The 20,643-nt window shown below is 39.5% G+C and overlaps 1 protein-coding gene across 1 annotated transcript; it reads left to right on the top strand.

Annotated features, from left to right (window-relative positions):
- Positions 1-499: 499 nt before the first annotated feature.
- Positions 500-17,669, top strand: haus1 (HAUS augmin-like complex, subunit 1). Its single transcript, XM_012838064.3, has 9 exons — positions 500-931; positions 1,063-1,237; positions 6,156-6,294; positions 6,421-6,555; positions 12,987-13,110; positions 13,503-13,568; positions 13,669-13,740; positions 13,820-13,867; positions 17,503-17,669. Exons 1-9 carry the CDS (start codon positions 911-913, stop codon positions 17,551-17,553), a joined length of 831 nt encoding a protein of 276 aa, XP_012693518.2. The 5' UTR covers positions 500-910; the 3' UTR covers positions 17,554-17,669.
- The last annotated feature ends 2,974 nt before the right edge of the window (positions 17,670-20,643 follow it).

Genomic DNA, 20,643 nt, shown 5'->3' with positions numbered 1-20,643 from the left:
TAAAAAAACGGAAAACAAATGCACACGGCAGGACAATGCACAGAATGTCCAATGCAAAAATGTCAAAGTCCAGGCGAGAGCACTGACAGTACCCGGTCGTTTTGGTTGAATCAATTGTATTCTGTAACAAACCAGCCAGCAATTCCCCCTTGGTTATTTTGTATGCCAATAGTTAAAATGGAAACAAAGAAAATAGTCCAACACGGAGCAGCAGTTTACATCCTTGAATATAATGTTGTCAAAAAGAGGACACTGTATGACCTAGCGTTGTTTTCTGTAGATGAAGTGGGCAGAAGTGGTTAGACCTGACAATATTGTCATTTGTTTATAGACTCTTCATCAGCTTATTGTAGAGTATGAGGTCTACATATATAGGCAACACCTTTTAAATTAAACAAATCTCTAGTCAACAGAACATAGAACTGACATGGGTTGCCATTAAGATAAATGAAACACAAGATGCACTTAGAAAACAAGCTTTCAAATTGGATGAAATAGTTCCCCTCTGTAGAGCTGGTAAGGAAGTAAATAAATGATTGGAGTCAACAAGAGAAAACCTTTTTGACACGACTTTGTGTAGGGCATAGAAGCCTACATTTGTGGTTTATAGGAAAACATCAACCTGGGGCTATTTTTAAATATTTTACTTTTTTTTTTTTAATTGGGGTAAATAGTTGTGTCTCAGACCCCAAGTAATAACATTTTCATTTATCATTTTTCAAACCCACAAAAGTGTTCACACCTCAGTCCAGCAGATGGCGGTAATATACTAAGGGTTGTAAGTTGTCAATAAACTCAACAGAAGAAGAAGTTTTGGTGGCGGGAGTGTCTGGTAGTTTGGAATTTTGTGAAGGAAGTTTTGTTTAATTCAAAGTATTCGGTAACTCGTTTATATTCAAGAAGCACCAGGATGTGCGAAAAAAACAAAGAGGTTTGTGCGTAATGTTACTTTCGCCTTTGTTTTGTCTTCGATAGATGTTAATGTCAGCCGTTCGAAGTAATATGTCAAATAAAAGAGTGAGCTTGCTTTTGAATTTTTTTTTTTTTTTTTTACGTTGACAGGTAAGCGAGTGGCTCAAAGTGGTGCTCGAAGAAACACAAGTGGCATGGTTTGAAGTGAATATGCGCACTGTTGACGTCCTGTACAAGCTATCAAAGGACAGTGAGCAACGAGGCCGAGAGATTGGTCGGTTGGTGGAGGACATAAAACAGAAAACTGGCGAGTGTAAGGCAGACGGTAAGAGACTTTGAACCTTGTTATAAAAACGTGGCACAAATCTGTAGGGATATGCCAAGGGAAGCTTTTGTAAACAGTGACGCTTTTATAACAAAAGTGGTTTGGAGCTTTGAAGCTATTAACACCCTTTTCTATCGCGACATCTGGCGGTCAATACTGCAAGTGCCGTCATCCCGACGATTCGCACACTGATTTTAACGTTGACTTGTTTCGAGTGCGTTCTGGTACATTTCTATTTACCTCTTTTACAGATATGTTTTATTAGCATTTCAAATATAACCTATGTTTTGAGAACACATACATAACGCCCAATACTGTTATCAGTGCAAATCATCCAGAAAACACATCATTGAACATTATTCGATTAGTATTAATCCATAGTATGTACTTTTCAGTTAACACAATCCCTACAATAGGAAAGGGCAGGGCAAACATGCCTCCCAGATCGCAAACTTTGTCTGGCCCACCTCTGGGCCACGTCCTTGCTTCAGTTCTGGCCCACTTCTGTCCGTGTCCCCAGCACAAAACTAGTCCCACACTGAAAGCTGACATCATTTGCTCTGGCCCACACACTGCAACAAGTTTATTATTTCTTTCTTCCACTTCAGTTGTAGTGCCCACAACTACCCATAAAATAACACACTACAGCAAAGACTGTATAAAAACAACAAAATAGAGAAAAGTTTATACATTTGAGGCATTTATACATTAATACAGATGTTTATACATTTTAAACAATTACATAAACACGCACTTTCTCTTAAAGAGTAATTCCATTATTTTTGAATATACTGTGTGTTGGTAAGTGAGTGGGTCGTGGGTACGGATGTGTGTTAGGGCTTTAAAGGGTCAATTTTGTATTTCTGTAACAGGAGCTGATTGGGGGGATGTTTGTGATCACGTGTTATCCATCCATGTTGTAGTTTTGACAATTGGTGCTTTGGTGAAAGTAGAGGCCACATAAATGAGCTTTCTTCGTCCTGCACCAAAGGTTGAAGCGAAATGAAAAATACTCTCTTCATCCTTTAAATAAAGAATGTATTCCCTATTCCCTATTTCTTCCCCCACTAGGGATGTCATGAGAACTAATACTTCTGTACCAAGTCGATGCCATACTATTTTTCTACAGTACCGCAGGTACCCGGGATGCAGTTCTCCCGGGTAGCATATATTGTTCTAGTGTGCCGTTTAAAGCAACATAATGTAACAATTTTACCTTAAAATAACAGCTTCAAAATCATTTTGGTGGTACATTGACTTTTAATACGGATAATGGCTTCTGTGCCACTGCCACAGCACACCTGGTATTGCACTGTGTAACTTTGGTGGACAGGGCGCGACACCTGGTACGACGCAACACACTTCTCACGAGAACAACTTGATGACCACCACCTCACACAACAATTAAACTCTTGTAGGTTGTTCACTTTCAAATCAAATGCGTGTTGGGACAAATGAAGATGATTTGATGTCAAATTTGTGGTGTGTTTTGTAAGAGAAGCATCAGCATTGAGGCTTTTGAGATTGCTAGCAGCTAAAGCTAGGTGATATTTTGTCTCCCAGTTAGCAACTAACTGTTATCTAGCACGCAGCCTGTAAAGCTAGCTTAATTGTCTCAAATCAGGCTGGATAAATGACTTATTTTAGATTAGACAGCATAGGTTAACCAAGTGAAATGCTGCAAAACTGCAATAAACAGCAAACAGCAGAAACAGTCATACTGCATTGTACATAACTGGACTACTTCGGTAAATTAGCCATTATAAGCACGCCATCACAAATGGCATTTCTCAAAGATAGGTAACATATTTGAAAATGCAAAACATCACTGGCTCAAATGACCACAATATGTATGAATGTAGAGTTGCCATCACATTCAGATTGGTTTATCATGAAGGCTAATTTATTGCAAGGAATGATTATCATGTTATGCTAGTACATAGTATGCTTTTTAACAGGCTAATTTATTAAAGGCTACTTATTTAAAAAAACTGAGACATTAGCGTAATAAGTGCTCATTATTAAATATTACTAACAAGGTTCACTGCAGCTAGAGTGGTCTCTGTTTCTTAGAGCGCACACAAATTGCATGAGTGCTCATGCTAAACTAATAAAAAGAGGCCACTGTCCCCCCATGTCTTATGACAACTACACCATCCTACATGCCTCTATGTTTGATGACGCCTTATTAGCAAGTGCATCGCTAAACGTTTGTTTTTTTCAGCCTATTTGTCGGTCAGCGATAAATTATCCAGCAATATCCTTGTCACAGACCGCCCCCTGGCTTATAGTTTGAGAAACACTGGCTTAACCGTTGCAGCATTAGGCTATGACTTACACACCAACACTGTAAGTGTATAGAGGTACAATTATGAAATCCAATAAGCAAGAGAGGTTTTAAGCCTAAATAAGTTTTGAATTTGCTACATTAGGATTTGAATTTGCTATTTAACAAAACAAGACACAAATACACCAACAGATAGCCTTCATAAAATGTATGTATTATTTAAAGCAGTAATACAGAGTTCTGTTCCAAAACTAGTAAGCTGACTACTTAAAGTAGGGTGACCAGACGTCCTCATTTACCCAGACATGTCCTCTTTTCGAGACCTAAAAAATGCGTCTGGCAGGGATTCCAAAATCGTCCGCGATTTTGCCCTGTCGGATATTTGTGTTTCTCTGGGTCTTTCACAAACTACTGTTTACGCCCTTACAAGTTTTGGAAAGGTTATCTCCCTTATGTTCCACCTTTTTGCGTGAGCTCTGACTGTAGAGAGAACTGTCATTGGTCGACCGCCCTCTCAGTGTTGCCAGATAATTGCACGATAATTATCCTCCGAATACGATTAGAGCATTTGGTACGATACGCCATTTCCATCTGGCAACACTGAGCACCTTGCCGCTTCCAGTAGTTGCATTATTTACAAGAGCACATGACATCTGCATGTCAACTTCGTCAAGGGGGAGGGGGCGGACCATCTGTATGCCCCGCGGGCCAGATCCAATATACACTACCCCGCCCCCTCCCCCGCGACGAAGTGTCCTCTTTTTCACAAACTCAAATCTGGTCACCCTACCTAAAAGGCATGCTAAAACCTTGCAAACACCACCAACAGCCCAGCTAACACTGATATAAGTTTGCCAACACACTAACTGGTGACTTTTGGCAGTATAGCTGGCAATGTTATGCGTGTGAAAGCTTTTCTTCCATTTTTGTAGGGTGTTCCAGCCCGGTACACAGAACTACATAGGGCATATCCTGTAGTAGGGAAGACACAGGTGTTTATCTGTCCTTCACATGACCATATGCTATACAAATGAATTTGAGGATCGTACCAAAACTAGTTGCCTATAAAACCATACCTCAAAAAGTGTCAAATTGTTGCATAGTGTTACTTTAAGTAATATCAGCTGTGCTGTTGAGCCACAAAGCATGAAAATGATTATGGTATTTAGAGGACGCTTTTGTCCAGTGACCTACAAAACAAATTCGAATTTGATACAGTATTGTATATCACATTATAGTGAAATTACCAAAAATATCAACTATTATATTATACAAATTGTATTTACAATTGTAATTGTAATACATTATGATGACTGATGAGATCTTAAAAGGTGAATCTTTGTGAAACAACCGAATAGCACTAGGTAGGTCATTCCCCTACCGAGGTACCATTAATGAAAAGAATCTTGATTGTCATCTTTTGCTGTGGAGAGAAGGCAACGACAACACACATTCTTCAGAGCAACAAAGTGATTGAGTTCGTCCTAGATCTCAGTAAGGTGCATTGCACACAATTACCGTAATTTCCGGACTATTGAGCGCACCTGAATATAAGCCTCACCCACTAAATTTTTTAAAAATAATTATTTTTAACATAAATAAGCCGCACTTGTCTATAAGCCGCAGGTGCCTACCGCAACATTGAAACAAATTAACTTTACACAGGCTAAAATGAATATCAAAACTAATACAATAGTTTGTTTTGCCAGTTAGATAAGTGCACTGTTGCTTTAAGAGCGCACAGTCGCAAGAGTCAATCAGAAGCTAGAACGTTAGATTGAAGACAGACGCTAGTTTGAAACCAGTGAGCTAAAGAACTTGAAGACTGGATTTGTATTGTTGTAAACTTTTATTTTATTTTCTAAAGTGTTTTGAGTTGTGTTCTGTCTACGCTGGTAGACTGTGGTTATTTTGACATTAGTTAAGTTATTGAGAGATACTGAGAAATCGCGTGGAGCTAAGCATCCATGCGGCTGCATCCATGCTAGCATCCTAGCTCCACAAAGCCACCGTAAACACAAAGCCACCGTATACAGTCACAGGTATCATAATCCATAAATTAGCCGCATCGTTGTTTAAGCCGCGAGGTTCAAAGCGTGGGAAAAAAGTAGCGGCTTATAGTCCGAAAAATACGGTAACTCATTTGTGCCTACATGTGCTATAATGTGGGTGGATCATTGGTGTTCGAGAATAGCTGCCCTGTGCTTTGTTTGATGGTATTTGTTGCTCATCCAACAGGTGATAAGAGAGTCAAACCTTTCTTTCGTAGGACAAGGGCAATCATATTAGCATTTCCCTGCTAAAATGCATTTCTAGTGTCAATTGGAGAGTTGTTTTAACTGATCAAACAGATCAGATCTATATTCTAACAATTTAACAAATCTACTTTATTATGTTTGGTAGGCCACTGTTACTACGTTTGTAGGAAGATATTACGTTTGTGGCTGGAACAAACCTGAATTACCTTGTGCATTTGAATTTAAAAGGAGTGTTAGACATTACCAGTTAGTAATTTCATGTTATTTAGATCGTTAGAAGCATTGTCAAATCTTTCAGTTTTTGTGATTGATTGTCAATGACAAATGTCAAGCTTTTTCTGAGCTGGCTGACTTTATTTCTTCTTCTTGTCAGGAGCCTACCATCAAAAGGTGCTTCACTCTGCATTGGGTGAAGATGCTTCCAGTGAGATACTGAAACCTATGAGCCGCTGTCTGAATTCATTGGAATGTATGGCTATAGGATTTAAAATGAAGGACACAAAACTGGCCAGGTAAAACACACACCAAGGAAATTAAGCTTTGAGATAGATGTGTTTTATTTAGCTATATTTTATTCTGAAGTTTCTGGGTCAGCCAAAGGAAGTTGGCCAGCACTGTTGTCTTCTGTTTCCGGGCAGCTTTTTGGCTACTACTAATAATGAAACTAAGGTGCTTCTGGAGGAGGAACAGGAAAATAGGGAGCTGCAGAAGAAAATGCGCAACTTGGAAGAGAAGAGGACTGAGGTTCTGAATTCTCAAAAGTGTTTACTTAAGTAAGTATTTCCTTTTAACTAAGACTGGTATCACCCTTCCCTTACTGTTAGCATGTCAGGTTGTTACATTTTCCACAGATTTGTCCTACTGCTGTAACTTGTGGATCTCCTTTGGGGCAATTTTAGCACCTACTCCACGGTCCTGAAACTGCCGCGTGGGCCTTGTAATAATTGATGTTTATTGGTCAAACACAAGCTGAGAGGAAAACCTCAAGCACCAGTAGCATTTTCAAGTCAAGCCACATTCTTTTATATAGCACATTTAAAACACAACAGGAAGTACTAAAGTGCTTTCTAGTTCAGGTTAATCAATTTACAATAAATATAAACTAAAAATATATAAATATATATATAAACTAAAAGTGAAATAATAAGAGAAAAGACAGATTAGCAAAAGCTAAAACCTATCAGGAAAAGGAAATGTTTAAGATAAATAAAATTGAACATAAGCAAGAAAACTCTAAAAGTGGTCAAAAAAGGATGGATAAAAAGAAAAGAAAACCAGATAAGCATTAATGTGGATAATAGAGCAGAATAAAACACCAAAACAATACAACTCAATAAAAGAAGAAAAAATGAAAAAGTGGACTTGAGTAAACCCCAGACCAAAAGCACATGAAAGCCAACCTTTTTAGGCCCAAGATCACCGACCTCTGCCTTGGTGACAGGCAAGATCTACCTATTGAGGCGTTGAGAGAAAAAGACTGTCCGACTCCAGACTGTACTTACAACTTAACTTTTTATTTGGCCTAATTGTAATTGAATGAAATCAAACACTTTGGTCCAGCTTTCAAATTGACGAGACCAAGAACACACTAAATTACTTAATTTCAGTGCAACACAAAAACAGATTATGAACAAGAAAAAACACATTTGCAATGAGCAGGCTGGATACTGAACTGTTTTATTTATCAACTGAACACTGACAAATTTCTCATGTGACTAAAGTCAGTCTGGTGGCTGTGACTGAACACTGTCTGTGAGTGCCTTGTAGTTCGGCTCATAAGCACAGACAGCCAGTCTGAGGCAGTCTGTGAGGTGTCTGTCAGTAAGCCGGCTCCTGTACTTAGATTTGGTGATTTTCATCTGTGAAAATGCCATTTCACAGAAGTAGGTTGATCCAAAGTAGGCACTCACTTTTAGTGCACATGCACGGAGGAGAGGAAACTTCTCTCGGCTGACAAGTCCCCAAAAGTCACTGTCCCTTGACCTGGCGCTCAGCTCAATGTCATTTTGCATATCAAGCATCTCCATGTCTACTCCACCTGGCAAAGCAAATGCTTTCTGGAATTTGGCTGCAACCTCCTCTGTATCAATAGGCAGGAATGGGTTTGAAACAAATGCAGCAATATCCTCCATGACGTCTAACTCACCAAAATGTCGACTGAACTCTGCTGCCAGTTTGTCCAGGTGCACACAGTACTGCTCAGGGTGAAAATCGTTTTGATGGACTGACATTTTCTCCAGGTTGGTAAAGTGTGTCAGCCTCCCTTTCTTAAGCTGTGTGGTCCAGACACAGAGTTTGGCCTTGAGCGCATTCACTGCGCTTATCATGTGGGGCAGGTGCCGGCCTTTTCCCTGGAGCTCGTTGTTGAGTGAGTTCAGTTTTGCCGTTAGGTCTGTCAGAAACCCCAGGTCAAGTAGCCACGCATCAGTTGATAGTTCCTCGTTCCTTTTCGACAGAAACGCCTTTATCTCAGGCAGCAAGTCAACAAATCGCTGCAGCACTTTGCCGCGACTCAACCACCGGACATCAGCATGTAGAAGCAGGTCTCCATACGCGGAATCACGCTCATCCAATAACGCCTTGAATAACCGATGCCGAAGCGCTTTTGCTCGAATCGAGTTTACCACTTTGACCACCACATGGATTAAAGTATTCCGGCACCGTGCCGGATTTCCGGCGTGCGGCGTTTGGCTGCGGAAAAAAGTCTTATAAAAAAAATAAAAACACGTCTCGATATCATCACCATCACTTTCGAGTTTATGAGTTCGTCTGCCAATGAAATGAAAGGAGAACAACTCTCCCGCTCTCAAAATAACATTTATTAGCCAATCAGAAAAGTAGATTGGGGCGGGTCTTGGGAAAATGTGCTTCAAACACAGACTTTTCTCTATCGCTCTGCCTATGCTGCGTAGATGCCCGAGTAGAGAGATGTCACCGAAGGAGAGTAGGATGGAGAGTAAGTTCATGAATCCTGGGGAAGATGCCCTCCTAGTTGATAAAGGATTGAAAAATAAATGGCGCTGGGCATGGATTGAAGAGATAGGGAAGGACAGTAAGCCTTTTGGTAGCTGGTGTAACTAAGAAGTTATGAAAGCAGGTGCTTGCTTCTGCACTTTGTGCTCGAAAAAGATACTATATGCAACGACCCGGAAAAAAGTGCTTCCACGTCATGAGTTAGACCCTGCTCATAGAGCAGCCGTTTGTGCTCTCCAACACACAACGCCGTTACCGGGAGCAACAACCACAGCTAATGTACCAGCATCAATAACTGACCGTGTGTGTGACCTGAAAATACGCGTGTGCACGTTCATCGCATAGCAAGATCTGTCTTTCAGGCATGCCCAACCCGTGGTGAATTTCTGCCAAAAAATAGCTGAAGACAATTGCTTTGACTAAACTGTCGATATCCAATCAGCATGCCAGCTATTTTAACACACACGGCATAACACCAGAGATTAAAAGACGTATTTCGGAAAAGCTAAAAAAACGGCATGTTTTCCTTAAATGTCGACGAAGCCACCAACAAGAACATGGACAAAGTCCTGTTTTGTATTTATTTCCCAACATTTAAGTTACCAGTTCTTGTAACATTTTAATGTTTTGCTTGTTATTTATTTTATTGATATATTTTGTATTAATTTCCTAGTATTTAATTCACGATTATTTCTTTTGAACAAAGTAATTATGGAAATGTTGCAATATAAAACTACATTATTATCTACAGTTCAACGGTTTAAAAAGTGAATCGCTGTCCTTTTTCATATATCCTCAATTAAATGCTTCCAAATCAAATCTTCTTCTTCTGACTGAATTTCACATACCCTTATAACATGTCACCTTGGGATTGTAGGTCATCTTGTAACCTTTCAAGGACAAAGCTTAGCAGCAAAACTTGATATCAAAAGAAATCGTAAATGCTACATGTGTTAGTACCATATTGTAGTGAGGTGGAGTAGTATTGCTGACCTTTCTTGGGATTACAGTTTCAAAAGTATCACCATAATCTGCAATCATTCATTTCTAAATGTATTTTTTGTTTTGTTTGTGTTTTTGTTTGCGAATGTGTCCACGCCACGGGACGATGCCCCCCCCCCCCCCCCATTCACCCACACACCAAAAAAAGTTCAGGCTCAGGATTTTCTTTTGCTTTAACCCCTGCCACCAGTTTCATAACATGAGAAAAGTCCACAACTTTCCCAGCCAAGGCTTGCTGATGAATCACACAGTGGTACTTCATGAAGTCGGGGAAATCCGGATCATTACGGCACGGTGCTAATAAAACTAGCGTATAGTAGTGATTGCCACCAGTTTATGAATGGTGATGTTATTTTCACGGACATAGCTTTTAAACACATTGTAGATATCCTCACCTCTCGTTCTCTGCTTTAAATGGAGAAGAGTGAGGAAGTCCTCCTTCGTTGTAAAGTCCTGGAAAGCAATTCTGACAAATACAACAAGCTGAGCCGTGTCCATTACATCCAGCGATTCATCAAACTGCAGTGAAAAATATTCACAGAGTGACAAGTCCTTCAACACCTGTTGACCAACGTTCTCTGACAGTAACTCGACCCTTCGTGTCACTGTTGCAGGACCAAGCGGTACAGCACGGAATGCAGCTTTTATGTCCTCCAGGTTTTTGAAGTTGCTGCAAACAGTTTCTGCGGTGACGGTCATTGCTTCCTTAAATAAATCCCCATCTGTAAAAGGCTTCTTGTGTTTAGCAAAAAGGTGGCTAATACGAAATTATGCTTCAGTTGCAGCCTTACTTTGAGAAGTGGGTTTTGAGAAAAGCGACTGCTGAGCCTTCAACTCCACTCTTGAACTTTCTTGGCGCGCGATTGCTCTTTGGTGGATAGCAGTCTTTGAATTTCGGATGGTTAGTGTTGTGGTGCCGCTCCAAATTCCCTCGCTTAGACAGTGCCTGTGGCTGGTGGCACAACATACACACACTCTTGTCTTTTACCAAGGTAAAGATGAATTCCTCCTCCCATTCTGGATGGAAACTGTAGTTTTTCGCCCTCTTTCGTGGTGCCTCCGCCATGCTCGCTAACCCTATGTGGATAACAAGACCGGGTAAATAAACAAACCAACGACAACCACGCCCACAGATGTCATGGGATAGTAGGCTTCTCAAAGGTCGTCTTCGGAAAAAACAACCCTTTATGCAAATCCAGGTGCACGAGAACGCGCGTTCAGTTTAAGAATCCTCCTTGTTCATGAATCAAAGATCAGAGATCTTTCTGACGTTGGTCTTCCGAAGTCCGTAGGAAAACATTTCAGAAGACACTTCAGAAAATGTTCGAGAATGTGTTTCTGAAATTGAGATGACACTCTGCAGAGTTTGTTCGATTTCTCTTGTTTGCTTTATCATTGAGATATTCATTGCTTTATAAACAGTCTTTTTAAAGACTCACTCCTTAGTAATACCTAACTGCACTTGCAGTATGTCTATTCGTAGCCTATTGTAAGGAGTAATTTGCTCCACAGTCTATTAAAAAAGCTTGTAGCCCCTAGAGCAGCCTTCTAGCTAGCTAACTTCGGGGACGGTTCAGTGTTCCGAAAGCCCGATAGCTTAGTCCTCCTGGCGAAATTTAGAAATATTTTAAGTGGCACAAAACACACACAGCATTTAGTTTGCGCAGCGGAGACGCTCACCGGGCTATCACGCATATATCTTTTCCTAGGCAATATTTGTTAACTTAGCCTACTCTGGTTTTGAATATGGGGTACCACTCATGCGAAGAAAATCACCGGCAGTTTGTCGCAGGACATTACGCAGATCTTGTCAAGCACTGACAAAGCATGCATGCGTTGGCAATCATAAAAGTAGGATGTGCATGTGGGCTATAGTGGTTCACGTTGCTGTGCTCACAATTTCGGAACAGCGGGCTGTCAGAATAATGGGCCTTCGGAACATTGCCATGGAACCCTAACTTCTTCCAACTGCAGCTAGCCATTTTCTCCTTAACACCTACCTTTACATTTTTTGATCATCCACCGTGTTGCAACAAATAAAACACCACCACTTGAATACTATTCTGTGCTGTCCCTGTCTACATTGTGTACAATATGTTTAGTCAGGAACCATTGCCTAGCACAGCCTTATCCATTATTCGTGTGCAAGTTGTTCACAGCCACACATACAAACACACTGCTATTTGCAGTTTGGTTTTTACTGTCACTGGCACGACTGAGCAACGTCCTCAGTGTGTTTTGTGTGCCGAGGTGCTGGCAAATGACAGCATGAAGCCATGCAAATTAAAAATCAGCTGCTGATCACCTTTCAGCGCTGAAGAATCAGTTTGGGTCCTATTTCAGTGCAATCCTTTTCCAAGTTTCAAGATATCATTTCTGGGTCCCAACCTTTCATAACACTCCATGACTGATTTCTGAAGAAAAGGAGGGGTTTGCCCCATGCGTATTAAAATAAATGATTTATTGTTGACTGAACGGGTATTAACCAAGCTCACCTGCGACATGGATTGGTCAGTTGTTGCGGGTGATGGGCGTTTTCACGAATCAGATTTTGAGGTTAGACACTAAAACCCCACAGCATTGTCTATGCATGTTTCATCTGTGAAAGACAGTTAATGGTGGGTATAGTCTGTAGCCTTAGTTACTGATGACTTACACAGAGGTGTGGACTCTTCTACTGCTGTTGTTACACCGTTTGTGTGTAGCTTTGGCTGTATGCTTGGGGTCATGGTCTTGCTAGAAGTCAATACACAGTTGTCTTGCAGACTGCGTCAGGTTTTCCTCCAGGATTTTCCTATATCTTGCTGCATTCATTTTACCGTAACAAGTCTTCCATGGCCTGCGGCAGAGAAGCATCCATAGAGCATGATACGATCACCACCATGCTTCATGTTTCATGTGTGTTTCTGATGACATGCAGTGTTTGCTCTACGCCAGGGGTGTCCAAACATTTTCAATGGGGGTCAGATTAGATCTCGAGAAAATACCTGAGGGCTAGCTCCTTGTCTTTCATTTTACATATGCATTCTAAAAGCTTTTATTACCTCCGCCAAAGTTATATTTTTCAGTGGGGTTTGTCTGTCTGTTTGTTTGTCAGCAAGATTGTGCAAAAACTACCAGCCTGATTTTCATGAAACTTGATGGAAGGGTGTAGTATGGACCTAGGAAGAACCCATTTGGGGATGTGTGTGTCTGCCCCGTAAATATGTGTTTCCATGTTTGTGTGCAGAAATATATCAAAGTTACAGAAGGCTCAGGAGGTGGAGTTTATGGAGACAGAAGAGAGGCTGCTGAATAAGAACTTCATGGAGAATAAATACCAAGAAATGTCTTCAAGAGTTCGGAGTGCTGAGGTATTTATTGTGTATTACTTGTAAGAGAAATTTGACAATAAGTATCTAAAATTAACATTAAGTTAGGAAATGCATATTCATCAATGGAACAGAATCTCTACATTAAAAAAACGTTAGCTAGGAGCAACCAGCAAGGCTCATAGGACTACAGCAACACTATGCACTATGCATTTGCCACTATTTGCCATATACGCTTGGCTTAACTTTCTACAAACCCCCAGTGCACTTTCAACGCTTTGGATTTTACCCCCAATGCACCTGTGTTTACACACTTGAATAGTAAGGTGATGTCTGTGATCATGCAAGGCATGTAGATTTGTGCTTCATCTATGATGTGTGGATACATTTGAACATTATTGTGTTACTAATGAAACCGTCTTTTTTGCTTTTAGGAGAAGTTAGCCTCCAGGGACGTTGCTTGGTCTCTCACCCATCATTGTATCCAAGAGATTTCAGAGGTACATACACACAAACCAAAATATGCATATACACATTACATGGTTACAGACAATAGCATGCTGTTTCATAGTGCGATGTTTTTTCTTGTTTTTTTTCCAGCAACTCTCTGTGCTCAAGCAGGAGATGGATCCTCTGAAAAGAAAGTTGCAAGCCTATTATGGTCTCCCTCCTGTGAGTACCTCTGACCTCTGATTCTGAAGGCTCATGTGCTGTTGGTTACTTAATAATTCTCATTTGATCATTTCTACAGAGCCTCCCTCTTGCTCGGCTGGCAGTTGCAGAATCCAAGATGGAACTGGTCAGTGTGTGTGTGTGTGTGTGTGTGTGTGTGTGTGTTTGTTGGTGCACGTTTTCATTTCCCTGAATATCATGGGGTCTGATAATAGGGCAAAAGACATAATCTGATTTATTTCAGACGTCTTGCGAAAATCACCTATTTAATGACCGCTCGAAAGTGAAAGTGTGTGCAAATAACAGACGTTTGTTTTGCCTGATTTTTGGGATGTTTCTGGGCACAAGCTACCGTTCAAAAGTTTGATCTGTCAAATTAGGTGCAACATTGTAAATATCTCAACTATATTTTCTATCAAAGTTAGAAATAATGATTTCTATTTAAAGTAACAATTTCAAATTGTGCTGCATTACAGCTTGATCTCTCCTTCCCTAAACGGATCTTACCTAATCTTGCCTAGCAACCGGCATAGCGACCACTTAATTTACCAAAGCAACCACCATGACCACCTTAGCAGCCACATCAGATACCCTAGCAACCACATTCCATAATGACAATCTAGCAATCGTCATAGCCACCACCATGACTACCCCACCAACCACATGAGTTATGTATTAGTTACTTTACTTACTCATTAGCTCCTTATTAGTTTCACATTAGTTAGTTACTTACTTACGTACACCCCCTGATTCTTTACCTAAACGACAACACAAAGTAACGGTATTGGAACTAGTGCGTCTGTGTCCCTCAGTTTAAGAAGGAAAAGACATGGGGTCAGAGAAGAGTATACACATCCTCCCTGACGCGCACATTCCCTGACTGGCATCATTTTTTTCAAGCATCACTGATACAATAACAGATGAATAAAATACAACATACCACTGTAAAATGTTACATTAAGGGCGTCTAAGGTTCATATCTTGGTTACTGTTTAGGCAGTGTGGATAGCAAACAAGTCAGTTCACTAAAAAGATCCCTTGTAGAACTACTTATTGAGATAACTACCTGATGAAAGGCAATAAGGACATTTCTGACAGAATCAGTGATTTCACATAATGTTTACCAATGCTATTTTACTCATCTCAATGTGTAGTTATCACCTATTTCAAGTCAGATGGTAGAAACGTGCAGTCCACCAATTTGCCATAGTGTTGACGCTTAGGAGAAAGCATATTACTGTCAAATAACCAGTTTTCATGACTAAACAACGAAGTTCAGATTGCTCCCGGCCGTCCACGTCAAATGCAAGCACTCGAATGACATCATTTTATCACGACTCTTATGATTGGTTAAGAGGTTCATGGGACAATTTGTATTCGGATGTATCAGATTGTAGCTTATGTTGTCAGCACTACAAGGACGTTTTCAGAAGTAAAATTCACCATTGGACAGCTGAGATATGAGGGCGTTTGGTCATCCTTAAAATGAATGCACGGACACATAAGGGTTAAAATATTTGAGATAAACTTCCAATTGAATTGAATGGGGGAAACTTAATGAGTTCTACAACTGTCAATGATTAATTGTTAACAGTAAACTGCCACTGCTGCAGTCTCTGCAGCTAACTCTATCTCTCCCCCTCTCTCTTGCTCTCTCTTACTCCTCATCTATCCATCTTCTCACTTTCTTTCTATCCTAATATCTAACTTACCCATATCTGTCTCTCTCCTTCACTCTCTCACTCTTTCAATCCCATCCATCCATCTATCTATCTATCTATTCTGCTCTTTAATATCTTTCTTTTTTACTCACTCTTTCACTCACTCTCTATTTCTGTCTATCTGATCTATTTCTTTCTCTCGGTCGTAACAGCTAACTTCTCAATCTCTTACATTTCTTTCCCTCTCTCTATCTCTCTTTCACTCACTCACTTTCTCTGTTTATGTATCTCTTTTTTTATGTATTCATTTATTTCTCTCTCCCTATGTTTGCCTATCAAAAACACTATACTATTTGAGTCTTTTTAAGACATTGAACTTACCACCGTATATTGTGTTGTGTTTAATATACTAATGCATAGGCCAGTCAGTCAATCTGCAATATATATATATTATATTTTCTCATTAATCCCATTATAGTTAAGTAAACTGCTTTTAGTACAGGGCTAAGTAACATCCCTTTCTCTTTCACTCATTCTCTATCTGTTTGTCTTTCTCACCTTCCCCATCTTCACTGCACTTACACGCCTTTGCTTTTCTCTAGCTCCCCCTCTCTCTCTGCACAGGCATTCAATATTTTTTTAGTTTATAATCGTTTACTTTATATTTGTTAATAAGTGTATTTATAAATGTTTTGTTAACAATCACAGGTATGTCCTTCAGAAACATGCTAATCTAGTTATTATTATAGTGCTTGGAAAGGGAAGCTCTATATTGATATTCCTAGGTGGCAAAGCAAAGCACTATATTGTTCTGCCTAGGCCTTTTCTTCTTATTCTTCTAAATGATTCTCTGCCAATAACTCAGCTTGATGAGGAAATGTGGTGAAGGAATGCAAAAAGAAAGAGGGTGCTGTGTAAAGACTGATAGATTGAAAGATGGGGGGAGAGAGAGAGAACCGGACAGAGGTAAAGAGGGAGAAAGACAGAGACAGTGTGGCGAGTGAGACTGGGAGGGTTTTACAATTTGTGATTTGTCTTCAAAGGTTGAAGGTCCAAATCCAAGAATTTTTTAAGTCATGGATACCTCAATTCATAAATGTTTTATTTTCTATTTTCATTATATCCTAACCCTACAGTCACAAACACCACAATTCATGATTCCTGCAACTAATGTTCATACACTGCTTGCCTGTTACTGCTGCTTGCAGTTCTATTTACCTTCATCTTCTCACCTATACGCTATGTTTCCCATGCAAGGTTTTGGCAAAAAGGATGTGGAGTTTTCCGCAGTACACGTGTGGCATCTTTCCACTTACAAGGGGTTGCCAACAGGTTGATTTTGGACAACCTGTGACGCTTGAGAGGCAACAAGACAGTAGACAGCCTCAAAGGGAACCTTTTACATCTTTTACAGCTTTTTCAAACTTTTACTGAGGACGGAGATAGACCTGGGTCTGTTTACCTCAATAACTGTAATGAAACTGAAGAAAAACTATAGTAAGTTTCTGTTAAGTTTCTTTACAGTTATTGAGGTAAACAGACACAGGTCTATCTCTCTATGGATCCTTTCCATGAAGTCAGACACACATAATTATATTATGAGCCTGTGAGTGGTGGAAAAATGCGGTTTACTTTGACACCGTTGCATGCCACATTATAGCCGTTTTGCAGTTGCTGGCTATTAAGTTCTAGTTCAACACTGTGTCTTTTTTTTTTATCATTAATTGTCCTCAGTAAAAGTTTGGACCCAGAAAGATCTAAAAAAAATAGGGCCCATGATGAAAAATCCCAAAGTTTCCCTTTAAGGGTGTTTTTTTTAATTATTTTTTTTTTTTTAAACTAAAATTATTTTTGCTAATGAAGAACTAACTGGTCGTATTTTGCCATTTTAATAATTTGGATGCATTTGGTCTCAACATCATTGATCATCTTTAGCCACAGTCTTCTTGTTTTGGGTACGAGTGGCATCGACATTATCTGTGTGGCTTGTTTTTCCAAAAATGCTGATTTCCTTGTTCCATCAAGTCACGTGCATGCCTATGTGGTGTGTTGTATGTAATATATAATATAATATATATTATGTATCTCTGTTTTCCTTCAGGGAGCGCTTGATGCCATTTTGGATGAGAAGATTGACTGGAGGCACACATAAAAATGTCACTGCCTAAATTCGCCCCAAAGAACTTTACAATGATCATTTCCTTTCATTTGTTTTATGACATTCTTTATTTGTTCTCAAATTAATTAATAAAGTATTTTCATTTCAGAGTTCAGAATTTCTATATGACCATGTTGACATTCTACTAGTTTAGCCGCTGATTAACTCCCTGTTATCTCCTTGTCCTTCATGTTGTAAAGACGTCGCCAGATGACTGAGATGGAGCATCTTAAAGTGGGGTGGCTAGTCTTGTGGGGTGCTCTTGGTGGGGCTTTTTTCACTATTTAGAAAATTAATTTTTTCAAAGTGTGGAATTCACAACAGGAGCAGCAAAAGAATAAAAATATATAAAATGTAGTATTTAATAAAAAAAAATAGTAGTACATAAAAAGTTGAGTATTTTAGTTACGTAGGATATATAAAAATATATGTACATAAATATCTAATCCAAGTGGACCAAAATCAGCGGTAGAAATAACTGCCCTGACCAAAATCAATTGTGGTAGCATCACGTCAAACTACTTGAGAACGTTCACTCCAGTCATTGGTCAGATGTGTCTGGGGGGAACAAGAAAGTAAATAGAGGAAGAATTCCTGTAGACCGACTATCCACATCGTTACTACTGCGCAAGCTGTTACAGTTTGAAGTCTCTGTAGACAGACTATCCACATCGTTACTACTACGCAAGATTTTACAGTTTGCTAGCTCTGCTGCATTCCAGAATAATTCCAATTCCACGTTCCTACCACAAACAAACCGCTCAGCACAGGGATACTATGAGCCGGCCTAGCTCAGTTGGGAGGGTGTCAGACTTGAGGTCTGGAAGTCGCTGGTTCACTTGTAAAGTGGGACGACTTCAAGCTTTCACACACGTGCATGCATACCAGAGCCACGGTCATCCATCTCACACGTCACACACTTCCCACATCACTGGAATGACAAGCTTTTAATCAATAACTCATGGCTAGGTCGTAAATTAGAATAGGCCATCAATCATTTTTGACCGAAAGAGTCATGTATTTACTACTCGCAAGTTGTCTCCGTCAGTGTGAGATCATAAAACAGTTTCATATTTTTATAATCATTTATCCTTTGTTGAATCTAATTAGTTTATTCGGGCATGTCAATACATTCTCTTGAAAAGTCTGTATTAATGGAAATCCAGGTTTACTAGTTTGACTCATTGTTCACATTATGGATAGTGTATTGTATGGATTACATTCATTTCAGGTGTGTTTGATATTAGATGTCAGGAGAGACATAGTCATAGAAACATTAGGAGAAGAGCAGCTACTACACAAACACTGGCATGCACCCTGGATAAGGACTTTACTCATCTTCTCTTAAATAAAACCATCTGAAGTGGCAAAGAGCGTCAACAACAGTGCTGCAGTAATATTGAGCTATGAAAGTTTGAATCTTAATAAAGGCACTCACAGAATCAAAAAAGGTTTAAGAACCACTGCTCTAAGGCATTGTCCTTTCACTCTACATATTGGATCTGTGTTCTCCTTGCTTTGAGACGTATTTCAAATGCCTCTTGAACAATGTCCACACGCAGCTTTGCTTGGATTGTCACCAAACACCATTCAAATATCCAAGTGTAAATTCCACTTTGTTGCTTTCCTCTGTCGTTCTCATTTTGACACACTAGAAAGACATCATGCCCACCTGCTCACACAGTGGACTTGGAAAGGATCTGATACTCTGTGAAAGGTAAAGTATCTGTTCTCAGTAGTTCTGGCCATCCTTTCTTTTACACGTTCAGACCCGCACTCTATGCTCCCCAGATGTTTCTACATGAACACTCTAGACTTGTAACCATAGAGATATATGAAAAGGCTGCACTGGCCTCTGGCACCGCCACAAAGGTTAGGGTGGAAATCAGTGGAAGTCAATAACAAAATGATGTGTGAGTGGAAAGCAGTGGGGAAATGGGCTCCACGGAGTGTGTACAAATCATAGCACCTTCCAGACAAATGGGAATGATCTTTTCCATGTGAAGCTTCACAATTGTTATTTTTTGTTAAATGTTGATTGTCAGAAACCTTCCTGAGGTAATATAAGGTAACGGTGTTCCTTAACATGAGAAGCTGCAAGATCAAATAGCAGTGGTTGGTTCATCTTGTATTTTAAACCATCATAGCTGAGACCTTTTGGAGAAATTTGTCAAAGACGGAAATAAATATGAAAAAATATACAGTCACAAGTGTCTGATTTTTATTAAATCTCCAAAAAGTGATTTATTTTCCAACACGTAAAAACAATTTTTTACATGTAGAGCGTAAACCCTTAAATATAAAATGAGAATGAGAAATGTCCAAGTTAGACAGCTTTTTAGTGCGAACAGCAGTTTCACATTGTGAGCATTGGTTTGCTGCTAAGTTTTGCTCTGACCAACATGGCGGACATGTTAATATATCGCACACAATAGACTTTAGAGGGCAATCTGGCATCTATGTTTATTTGTCTATGCTTGCAATATATAGGGGAGTGCTGTTCTGTTTTGCTCATGTGTATGAGACTAGTTTCTTTGTAGGGTGGGGGTATGAAAAAGGGTTTCTTTTTCTCCCTTATCTTATTTTTTTCTCTTATTTTTACGTACATATTTCTTTGCATGTTATTGGATATAAGCATACTTATATGTTCATGATTTTTTCCCAATTGTATTAACATTGCAGTGCTATTCAATAGTGAAAAACCAGAGATACATAAACCACAGATTTAAAATGTCTGTTCATATCTGTATCTCTTTTCTCACTAGAAATTCAGATTTAAAGATATGTAGGCCTCCAATTCCACTCTAACAGGAAGAAGTCTACCTATCCATCATTTATTTTGACAGTCATAGCATAGTTATGTTTTTAATATTAACAACTAGGCTATATTTTATTTTATTGAAGACAAACTAGACACCCTTGATGTGTACTACTAGTAAAAATCGAATTACATTTTAACAATTTAATTTGTAGATAAGGGAAGTCAAAGGTAAGTTAACATATGGCAAGTTAAAATGTAATGAAATAGTCTACCTGCACATGATGCAACTGTGACTAGTTCAGATGGAATTACATTGAATTACA

Source organism: Clupea harengus, chromosome 14 (assembly GCF_900700415.2).
Source record: "Clupea harengus chromosome 14, Ch_v2.0.2, whole genome shotgun sequence".
NCBI classification, from domain to species: domain Eukaryota; kingdom Metazoa; phylum Chordata; class Actinopteri; order Clupeiformes; family Clupeidae; genus Clupea; species Clupea harengus.
Note: the sequence above shows the minus strand (reverse complement) of the source record. Positions and strands in the feature narration are given on the sequence as shown.